The sequence below is a fragment of the Pongo pygmaeus genome, chromosome 13, assembly GCF_028885625.2.
Source record: "Pongo pygmaeus isolate AG05252 chromosome 13, NHGRI_mPonPyg2-v2.0_pri, whole genome shotgun sequence".
Taxonomy (NCBI): Eukaryota; Metazoa; Chordata; class Mammalia; order Primates; family Hominidae; genus Pongo; species Pongo pygmaeus.
The window spans coordinates 105582176-105594185 of record NC_072386.2 but is presented as its reverse complement, the minus strand read 5'-3'; the positions used below and the strand labels follow the sequence as shown (position 1 = coordinate 105594185).

General features: G+C 38.8%; 1 protein-coding gene across 14 annotated transcripts in view; it reads left to right on the top strand.

Annotated features, from left to right (window-relative positions):
* TNC (tenascin C) overlaps positions 1–12010 on the top strand; it is a 97328-nt gene that overhangs the window by 61622 nt on the left and 23696 nt on the right. For 4 of the 14 annotated variants that reach the window (XM_063649849.1, XM_063649847.1, XM_063649851.1 and 1 more), the window contains 4 exons: positions 715–987; positions 3449–3724; positions 7575–7847; positions 9428–9700. In XM_063649849.1, coding sequence (XP_063505919.1) covers positions 715–987; positions 3449–3724; positions 7575–7847; positions 9428–9700 — 1095 coding nt within the window. The remainder of the gene's footprint in view (positions 1–714; positions 988–3448; positions 3725–7574; positions 7848–9427; positions 9701–12010) is intronic. The other 10 variants (XM_063649852.1, XM_063649858.1, XM_063649857.1 and 7 more) reach the window with 4 other exon arrangements.

Genomic DNA, 12010 nt, shown 5'->3' with positions numbered 1-12010 from the left:
AAAGAATAAACTGCTGTCATTTTAAATTTGTGGTGTCTGTGAGATGTGCACTAAGTCAGATGCTCTTTGCCATGCAGTAAAAGAGAACCCTATGTGAATTTAGAAAGGGGAGCCCCATACATTCAAAATAGCATTCTTAGTGCAATTTAGACAGTGCCTTCTCTTTGAGAGGTAAATGAAGAAATCACAAACTAGAAAAAAGAAACAATATCTACAGAACAAACACAGGAGAAATGAAGAAATCACAAACTAGAAAAAAATAAACATTATCTACAGAACAAACACAGGATAATTTTTCCTTATAGTTTACAAAAAGAGGACTCATAGTCTGGGAAATCCAAGAAAAGGGCTGACATCGTAGCATCAAAATTGCCTGTCATTTAGGTCACCCATGGTTGAGAGAGGGTCTGTCCTCATTCTACATGAGGCTACAAATTGTCATCAGGGTGATCCACAGATAAGGCAGCGAGCCAACATTATCCAGTTCCTATCTCAGCCAGGTTCAAGTATAAAAAAACTTAGAGGAGAAAATTAGGCAAACATATATGTTTGTTTCTCATGGCTCAAACTGATTTTCAACAAGGGACAAATTATTTTACCATTAACAAAGGGTAAAGTCTAAAACTTTATGGATTTAGTCTTATGTGTTTTGATTTTGACTCTATAATGGTGTTGTAAATTGACACACTTTTTTTCTTTTTTTTCTTGCTTTAGTAGCCGAACCTCTTCTTAGCCACCTTACTGTCTCAAACATGACCTGGGGCAGTGCGTTCATCTCGTGGGAAGCTCAGGAGTCTGCCTTTGATAGCTTTCTTATAGAAGTTAGTAATTCCGATCACCCCCATGAGACCATGGTGCTCTCTGTGCCTGGAGTGTCTCGCAGCTCTGTCATCACCAACCTCAAAGCTTCTTCTAATTACACTGCCCACCTTCATGGGCTGATTGGCGGGCAGCGTGCTCAGACCCTGATGGTCCAAGCAACCACAGGTATTTCCTATTATGGCTTCTTCACTCTTCATTGAATTTCCTCTGAATAGCTTTCCAAAAATCACCCGCTACCCACTTTTCACCCTCCTAGTTGCTCCCAATCCTTCTCAAATTTGATAGAGCCATCCAAATCAAAGCTTTAAAGCTTTAAAATAACTCTCACCCCAAATTAAAGAATTTCAGCGTCAAACCTCTTTTTCCTAAATATCCATTCACATCTGGAGTTGTTCTGTGTGTTTGTATAAAGTTAACCTGACTTGCTTTGGTTGAATTTCTAAATCATCCTTTCATCTGATCTTGAATAATCTTTTTTCAATCCCACCCATTATCATCTGCCTGTGGTCGTTCTAATCAAAGTTTGCCTATGTCATGTTCAAAGAGGTATGTGCATGCCATTTCTGGTGCCTTGGTCAGAAAGATCTACACTCTCTTTCTCTCTAGCAGGATTTTAAAAAATAAGGGTGCCCTGAGCATGCTGAGAATAGACTCTGAATCACAACCCAAGAACTGCATGAGAGGACCCAGTAGTCTTATCTTGTTCTCGAGATTTTTGTCTGAAGACTACTCTTTTTTGACATGTACTTTGTCAAGCATGTTTTGTCACCCACTGATAGCTGTCACAAAGTCTCAGGCTCTTCTTGCAAGCCATCATCTTGTCCAAATCTTGGTGCATGTGGTAAATATTCAGAGCATTAAATTTTGAAAATGTTTCTTTTTCCTAGAAGCAGCTAGCATGTCAATGAGTCATTTCAGAAGGTTAAAAGTGGTGGGAGAAAAATGCCCCTCGTTTTGCATGGAACATTGACCATACCCTAACTACCACTATCTTTCTCTGTTTTTTCTTACATCTCATTTCTCAGCTTGGTTGCACCCTTTGAGAGGCAGCTGGAGATAAAGCTGACCTCAAGAACCTGAGTCTTATTCTGCATGGTGAATCTGTTGGCATTGACAGTCTGTCTGGTAGCATGAGAAGAATTCTAGCATGCATCCTTAATTTGGGAGATTGTTTCTACAGCAAAATATAGGAAAATAACAGAGTTCCACTTGGAACATTTTAATCTTTTGTGTGGTTGAGGGAATTTGTCAAGGCTATAGCTGCAAATGATTGCATTGTTACCTTCTGAAACTAATTGATAAGGAGGAAATCCCATGTCAATGCTAATGGCTATATTCTGCTTCTGAACCAAATCCTTTTTGTTCTTAGAGATTTTATGACATCGAGTTATGCTGTACAATTGTGCAGTTAAAGTTTATCCACATGAGCCCCTTCTTTCCTCCAAACTTTGGAGCTGAAGCAAAATACCTCCCAAGTCCTTGGAAGAAATATTGTGCCTCTTCCCAACCCTAAATCCTGATCTTAATATCTGAATTCTCCAGTACTGTTGCCTCTCTCTAAAATACAGTCTGGGCCACACTTACTTTAAAATTAGTTTTATTTGATAAATGAGCATTTAGGAGGCCAGCGCCATAAACATCTAGCCATATAGGCCCGTTAACATTAAATGAGTTGCTCTCAAAACTGAATGTCTAGACTTTAACAGAAAAGAGATACTTAACCGCAGGAAACCATCTATCTGTCCAAATTATCCAATAAGTGAGTTTCCTAAGCAGAAAATTCAATGCCTAACTTCAAGTTTTTCTTTCACCTTTGCATTCACTGGGAATTTTTAATGGAAGCCATCTTCACCTTTATGGTATTAAATGGTGAAATATAGATTTTCCTACAATGCATATTAAGTACTGTAAAAATTTCTCTTGTATGGATATTAGCCTTTAATTTGTTCAACCAGTAGATACTAAAAAAGGATACTAAATGAGGAAACTCCAAAGAAGCATTTTCTAAAGCATGTTCAATGGAACACCAGCTCCTTGAGATGTTCAAAGGATATTCCTCAGATAGGGTACACATTGATCAATAAGTTTATGAAATTATGGGCTAAACAAAATTAAATAGGTTTATTGACAGAACCCGCCTGTCAGAGCCTTTAAAATGCAAACCCACCTTGTGAATCTCTATGGTAAGACATAATTTTCAGTGTTTACCATGCATACTTAATCATAAAGCTGTCTTTTCTTGGAACATCTTACAGGGCTTGTGTCCCCAGTACAAACTTTAGAAAATTTAGCCTTAATACCCTTCACATTATTCCAATCTACCACTCTAATGGCTTGTCTACTCTTCTTCATACATGAATAGCAAATGGTGGTGTCTATGCTTTAAAAGAACACAGATCTAAAAAATAAAAATAAAAATAAAGAACACAATCTACACCTGCAGAGAAAGCAATATATTTTCTATCATCATATTCAATGCAGGTGTAGACACAGCCTAATATACTGTCTCTTCTGCATGTATTTGGAGATATCGATGCTTTCATGTTCTATGGCTACATTCTGGAAAAATCCACTGCTTCCTCTAATAATGTCTCTCTCTTTCTCTCTGCCCGTATTCCTTCTTCAGAACCAGAGCCACAGTTGGGCACGCTAATCCTTAGCAATATTACTCCAAACAGCTTCAACATGTCATGGACCACTCAAGCTGGGCTTTTTGCAAAGATTGTGATCAATGTGAGTGATGCTCACTCACTGCATGAGTCCCAGCAATTCACAGTCTCAGGAGATGCAAAGCAAGCTCACATCACAGGCTTGGTGGAGAACACTGGCTATGGCGTCAGTGTGGCAGGGACCACCTTGGCTGGGGATCCCACCAGACCCCTCACTGCCTTTGTCGTTACAGGTACTCAATCAGAGGTTCTCACTTGTCTAACACAGAGAGAAAAGGAGATAAGTCATCTTAAAGGAAAATTCAACAAAAATACAATCTTCACTCCAAATGTATACTCTCTTATTTTTAATTGACAAATAGTAATTGTATATATTTATGGAGAATAGTGTGTTGTTTTGATATACATATACATTGTGGATTGGTTGAATCAACCTAATTAACATACCAATCCCCTCACCTCCTTATTTATTTATTTATTTATTGTGCTGTGAGAACATTTAAAATCTACTCTTTTAGGAATTTTGAAGTATTCAATATGTTATTATTAACTATGGCCAGTCACCATTCTGTGCAGTAGATCACTAAAACTTATTCCTTCTGTCTAACTGAACTTTGTACTCCTTGACCAACATCTCCCCTTTCTTCATCTCCCCAACCCCAGTCACTGGTAACCACCATTCTTCTCTGTGCTTCTATGTGTTCAGCCTTCTTAGATTACACAAATGAGATCATGCAGTATTTGTCTTTCTGTGCCTGGATTATTTCACTCTGTACAATGTCTTCCAGGTTCATCCATGTTGTTGAAAGTCACAGAATTTTCCTCTTTTTTAAGGCTATAAAGTATTCCATTATATATATGTGTGTATATATATGTATATATACACACATATGGAGTGTGTATATTTATATATAAATATGATCTGTCTATCTATCTATACACCACATTTTCTTTATCCATTCATCCATTGACAGACACAGGTTACAATACATTACTCATGATAGCCAAGATAATATATGTAAACTTCTAAGTAAAGAGAAAGCAGATACTATTATAAAGGAGAGGACTTTCACAGCTGCTCTTAAGAAGTGGAGACAACGTTCTCAAGAGTTGTATAAAGCTTTTAGGGTTTTTTGTGCCCAGTTTTATTGGCTGTTTTATCCCCATTTTAGAGATTCTGCCTAAAAAGTGACTCCTAAGTTAGTAAAGGCCTAAGATCGAAATTCTGTTCATAAATCATGCTAGGTAAGGCAGTTCATATATGTGCCAAAAGTATAACCATCTTTTTCTTTAAAAAATAATTATTCTTAAAACTGACAATACAATAGATTGATGAAGGTTCAACCTCAGATGGCAGATAAATTTCAAGTTTAATAAAGCCCTACCCATTCACTCAACTTGACTTCTTGAACATTTGCCAATGTTCAATTTGGCAAATGCTGCCAAATGGTGGCAGCAAAAACTTCAATGGCAAAGGCTGCACATGGTGTCAGTTTACTAAATTCTAGCCCAAAAAGCCTCAGAAAATATTTAGAAGTCTCTTCCTTTTCATTAGTGATAATTTTCAGAAGACGGACTTTGCCATCGGATTTTCACATTAAACCAGGTCTCTCCCAGGGTCTAAATTGCCATCACTAAGACATGTCAATTAGTACAATTAAATATTTAATTATAGGCAGCATGGTGTCCTGGAAGAGTGAGGATTTTGAGATCAAGCTTGTGTGGTTTCTAAACCTCTCCTACAGCTTTTTAGCTACATAATTTTAGCAAGTTCTTAACTTGTTTGAACCCTAATTTCCTTATGCATGGAGAGAGGATACCACAGGCACTTCTGGGAGCCTTGTCTCATAGATTAAATAGAGTTGGTGAAATTTAACTGCCTAGCATCCAGTAGGAATTTTATAGATGCTAGGTTCTTTCTGCTGTCTCCCAACATTATTAGGAAAGTGGCTTTCTTAAAAATAACCAATAAGCCTAGATAGAACAATAGACCCATGCAATCATGAACTCCCTCTCCTTTTTAAGAGAACTTTGGATGTGTTTTAATGTAAGATTAAAAAATGAGTATTTTTTCCTATCCAGTTACCTAATGTGAATTAAATCATTCAGATGAGTCTTCAAATGCAGAACATGGTAATTTCTTAAGGGACTGAGACAAGGAGAAATGAGATGAGATTCTCACTCCTCAGGAGGGGAGAAATGGCCACAGATCCCATCAGGCCATTGCTTGTAGCGGCTTGCAGGACCTCCCACATAACAGAAGAAAAGGAAGCTGAGAGACCCAGTCTTGGGAATCCTAGATCCAGTTACAGCATTGTCTCAGCTAATCCATGACGTGAAAAGATTGCATTTTAAAAGAAGCATATTAAAAAGAAAAAAACAAAACAGGAGGGACTCTTAAATAACAAGCTTTGATTGCCTAATTAGCCTGAATGCCCTCACTTTCATTGGAATTCACTGCTTTGATGGTGTGGAGGTGCAAAGAGGCCAGCTATCAAAGAGAGACGCCACTTATCTAAACAAAATCCAGGAACAGAATTCGAGACCTTTGTCTCTCAGACGAAGATTGTTTGCACAGTATAAGAGATTTCATCCTCGCTTTTGATAGAATTATGATTCTTGGGAAATCTTTACATGGAAAAAATGCCTCAGAATAAACACCAGGTGTTTCAAAATAACTACAGGAAGTCAAAGCCACAGCAAAATTTAAATCTCTATTTACAAAATTAAGGTATTCATTCCCTTATTCATTCAGTCACCAAACACTTCTTTTTAAAACATTTTTCTTTATGTCTCATGGATTAGAACCTAGGCATTAGTGAATTAATGGAAGAGCATTTATCTCTTTGAAAGTTTCCATTTAGCTGTAATGGAAAAGAAGTGTCTAAACTAGATGCAGCTAATTTGAAATTCCTGTCTCCTTTTTTTCTTCTGATTTAAAAAAAAAATGCATTTACCAGTACTGTCAGAAAAAAAAAAAAGAAAAAAGAAAAAACACCTAGAAAAGAGATGCTGAACCTTCTCCACTAATCCTCCTTATCCCTCAGGATTGCCATCACTGATGGGAGTTGGCTTTGGGTATGGAAAGAACATAGAACTTGGAGTCAGAAGACCTGGTTGTATCTCAGCTTAGGCACCTAGCAGATGTATGACCTAAGATAAGTCATTAACCTCTCTGGTTTTTTTAGATGTGATCGGGGTTGGAAGGCAGGTAGCAATATCTACCTTACTGTATCATTTGAAAGACTAACTAGGATAACAATGTGAAGCTTTGTCAGTTGGAAAGTATCAATGGAAACTTAGCCAACATAAGCTCACTCCTTTTGGATATCCCAATGTGTGAAAAGGCCCTTTAGCACCTGAGAAATCAGAATGCCTGGGACATACATGTTTGGTGAACGAATGAAGGAAGGAGAGATGATGACAGAATTTACTAAGACCCAGATGTGTTCTTGTTTTCTAACTTTATCCAGGAAAATAAACAGCAAAAGATTTAGCAAATCTTATAATTTCTTAGTGGGTTATAACCGTGAGCTATTAATTTTGACACAAAAAAACTTACCTCCTCCCTTTATTTCAGCTTGTGAGGATATGTCACTAATTGACTTCATTAATTTGATTCAAACTGTGCACTAGAAGTGGGATAGAAACACATGAAGTATACCAGAAAGAAATTATACTTGAAAAAAAAAACAGAGCTGAAGGCAGTGGGAAGTAGACAACGGGATCCAAACTCAACAAAACGCATCCTATTTGTATAGAGAACTACATGGCCTTTGGAGTCAAACCTGACTAAAATCTTCTTACAAGCTTGTAACTTTAGCCAAGTCAATCAACTTCTTTGAAACTCAGTTTGCTCACATGTAAAATGAGAATAATACCTACCTCATGGGCTATTAAGAGAATTGCACAAGATAACACTATCTGGCACCCAATAAGTTCTTACTGAATTTTCATTTTCTAAGCATATAACACAAATTGAATGATGGACTTGGGTATCTATTGGTGTTCTTGGAAACGTGTGCTATCCTGACAGAGTCAGTGCTGCTAACCTGAGTTATTTTCACTCCTCCCTTCTTTCAGAGGCCCTGCCCCTTCTGGAAAACCTAACCATTTCCGACATTAATCCCTACGGGTTCACAGTTTCCTGGATGGCATCGGAGAATGCCTTTGACAGCTTTCTAGTAACGGTGGTGGATTCTGGGAAGCTGCTGGACCCCCAGGAATTCACACTTTCAGGAACCCAGAGGAAGCTGGAGCTTAGAGGCCTCATAACTGGCATTGGCTATGAGGTTATGGTCTCTGGCTTCACCCAAGGGCACCAAACCAAGCCCTTGAGGGCTGAGATTGTTACAGGTATTTCAAATCAAGTGAGCCATTTGTTCCTCTTCCTGGTCGCCTTCTGTGTAATCTGTCTACCGGATCGCCATGACTTTAACATCTTTGTTCACATTTCCTACTTAATCCATAAATGTGGTCTACTGTTTCACCTTCTCCCCACACTCTCTCTTGTCATATGTACCTAATGAACACTCCCCACTCCCACCCCAGAAATGAGAAGGTCGAAATATTTCTGCTTTGTATTCAAAATCCTTTAGACCTTGTCTTGTCCATAGCTCTTGTGTGCTTATCTCATATCATCTTCCCTTGTGATCAACCTGGCTGGTCCCCAGCTACATTTCAGCCTTCTCAAAAGAAATATACCAATGAGTATATTTCCAAAACATATTTAAAACCTTCGCCATCTCAAAATCTCAACCATGATCTTAACAAACTTACCCAGTGAGCTCGTCATTGGAAAACCAAATGTGAACTTATTTTATCGGTAATCACTAATATCAGAGAGACTCTGCAACACGGACTAAATCCATAATTTTCTCAAGACTAATGATTCCTACAGAAATTAACAACTGAATAGTCAAACATCTGTGTTTCCCAAAGTCTTTCTAGAGAATACTAGCTCCACAGAATGTTCAAAGTTCCTACTCGGTGAGGAAATTCCACGTTCAAATAAGTTTGGAAAGACTGAGTTAAACAAAGTTAAAGAGGATCTTTAACTGCAAGGCTTTTCAGAACACCCTAATGTGCATCATCTCCAAGAAGTACCTATCCAGGCAGTATTTTCCAAACTTATTTGACAAAGGATACTTTTTAAGGAAGAGGATAAAACAGGAATAGTTCGCTCTGAGCACACTTTGGGAAACTCAGCTCTAAATCTACATTGACATTGAGTTTTGTCTAGTTAAGGCAATACAAGATGAAACCCTGGGTCCACAGTATGTGTAGCACAAAAGGTTCCAACCTCAGTTCTACCATCTGAACATTTATCTAATAGTTAATAAAATAACAAGAAAGAATGCAAAAAAAAAAAAAAAAAAGTCAAGGGTAGGAGCCTTCTTTAGTGAAACAGCACTAAGAACAAAGCAAAAAGACCATAACATTTTAAAAGCCATTTTGGGCAGGCTCAAGGGGAATGTAATCAGCAGTAACATCATGAGCAGCTCTACAGATCATTAATGCTGGTTTATTTGTCTTTTCAAAAAGAAAAGAAAAAGGTCTTGCAGGGGATGGGCACTCAGCCACTGGAAGACAGAGAGCAAATGTAAACAAGTTACGGGCTTTGAACTTATTTAATAATATGTGGGAGGGGCCAATGCTGAGTCCAGATGTGGATTTACTGAATTGCTTTTAGACAAAACTCACATATGAAAACATATGCTTGACTTGTATTGAATGTGTCTACTCCATCTTTCCCCTCTCCTGATTCTACTGGACTTGTTAATGTTGAATGATTTTATTTTTGGTATCTCAGGACACTTCTATCTCTGAAAGCCGGGGCATCACTACATATTGATACCCCCACTGGAGAGAAGATTGCACGGACTGGTAAATGATGTTGTCTTTCCTCCTTCTCCCACCATTTTCTCTCCCTCTAGAAGCTGAACTGGAAGTTGACAACCTTCTGGTTTCAGATGCCACCCCAGACGGTTTCCGTCTGTCCTGGACAGCTGATGAAGGGGTCTTCGACAATTTTGTTCTCAAAATCAGAGATACCAAAAAGCAGTCTGAGCCACTGGAAATAACCCTACTTGCCCCCGAACGTACCAGGGACATAACAGGTCTCAGAGAGGCTACCGAATACGAAATTGAACTCTATGGAATAAGCAAAGGAAGGCAATCCCAGCCAGTCAGTGCTATAGCAACAACAGGTACTGTAAATAAACAGGAGAGAACAGAGAAAAGTCATGACTCAGGGGTCTTCTTCTCACAGGGCTGAGTAATCACAGGAGCTTTGGATGCAGGCAGGCTGGCGTTCTGATCCTGGCTCTTTCAATTATAGACTGTGTTACCTTGGACAATTTGGCTAAGTCCTTATGCAAAAAAAGTATGATGCCATTTACTTAATAGGGTTGTGAGGATTAAATGAGATAATTCATGTAAAGCCCATAGCGGAAGGCCTGGCACGTAGCAAGGGCCTAGCAAATGAGAGCTATTCACATTGCCATTAATGCATCATCATCGTTACAATTATCATCTTTTTTTTTTTTTTTTACATTCCAAAGATTCTTCCTTCTATCTATTATCTCATCATATTTTATCCAGAGATACACCTCCTTGTTCTTTGGCCAAACGTTCGAGCTATACCAAGCAGGGAGACAATGGAGAAGCAGCATCTCTATCTATAAACATTAATATTTATAAAATACTACATGTGAATAATCAGTACGGTGATCAGCAAGGATAAAGGAGAGAGCTGGCAAGATTAACATGCTACTGTTTATGAAGCTCTCTAACTTTGATACTCATGACAACTCTGAAAGGCACCTAGAGTGTCCTTGGAGTTTAATCACCTTTTTCCATAGGAGCTGTTTCAAGGAGAAAAAAAAAAGATGGTTAATAATATGACTCTTAGGCCCAGAGTGATGGCTCACACCTGTAATCCCAGCATTTCAGGAGGCTGAGATAGGAGGATCACTTGAGTCCACAAGTTTGAGACCAGCCTAGGCAACATAGTAAGACCCTACCTGTACAAAAAAAAAAAAAAAAAATCAAAAACTTAGCCAGGTGTGGTGCCTCATACCTGTAGTACCAGCTACTTTGCAGGCTGAGGCAGGAAGATCTCTTGAGCCCAGGAGGTTAAGGCTGTAGTGAGCCATGTTCGTGCCACTGCATTCCCACCTGGACGACAGAGCAACACCCTGTCTCAAATAATGATAATAATAACAGTAGTAATAATATGACTCTTTGAAATAATAATAATAATAAGATGAACATGACTTTTTAAAGAGAAAAGGAAAAACCTCCAACAAGTCAAGTAAATTATTTCATGAAACTGAGGGAGATGCAGAGACATAGCATTAGCTGGAGACAGCTGCTTCAAAGGGAACCAGGGGACAGAACCACAAAATCATCAGGAGAGATAAAAGGGACCTGAGAGATGATGTAGCTCAACCTCTTCTGTTTGTGCATGAAGACTCTGTGGACCAGAATGGTGAAATGATTTTTCTATGATCATAGAGCTAGATTTGGAGTAAAGCCCAATGACCAGCTTATTCTAATACTATTTAAAATGAGCAGTCTGGATGAGAGAAAACCAATGCATATAGCTGCTTGCCATCTCTGACAGGCATAGGCATGACATTTGCCAAAACCTCTCCTTTTTGTCTAAAGATAGATATTTTATATTGTCAAGTTTTCAGGACCTAACAAGTGGCAAGAAATCACCCACGTAAAAATAATAATCAGTATTTGTAGGCTTGGAGAAAATGCTAGAATCCAGGCAGCAACCTAGTAAGAGGGAAAAACCCTGTTTCTTATTAACAAGGACACCCTATCCTGGGATGCAGGTCTCAGTCTCCTCCTCCCTGTGGCTGCCCATAAAACGACTCCAGATCAGAAGCAGAGCCTTGATTTTGATCTTGGTTTATAAACAGTGCTCTTCAAAGTTTACTTCTTCTGATCATTGATTTGTTTTGCTGATCTTTTTTTCTAGAAGCCCTACAGTTCTACAGAAAAAAGAGAATGAATAATCATGAATTTAATTTTTTTTAAGAACAAAAAAAAAAAAAAGGGCAAGGCAGACCCTGCTCTTTTGGAAAGCCCTCTCTTTGATTTTCTTCTCTAGAGCCTAGTAGCTTACAGCCAAAGACAAGTGCCCATGCGTGTGCGTGCTTGCGTGTGTGTGTGTGTGTGTGTGTGTGTGTGTGTGTGTGTGTGTGTCTACATGCCTGTGCCCCAGGACCAGGAGAAGACAGGAAAGGGGGCTCTTGAGCACAGAAGATGCCTAATTTCTATCTTCACCTCATCAAGTTTATAAATTTCTGCTTTTGCTTTTTTTTTTTAATCCTTTCTCCTCTCCTCTCTTCCTCCCTTATACCATTGTAAACTCTTCTCTATAATGTCCTATCCCTCTTCCTCCTGAGAACGCCCTGCTGTAGCTCCTCCTCTCACTCACAAGGTACCTCTCCATAGCACAAGCTGCCAGCCCTGGGTGCCCAGGGCAGTAGAAAGGGCAGTGA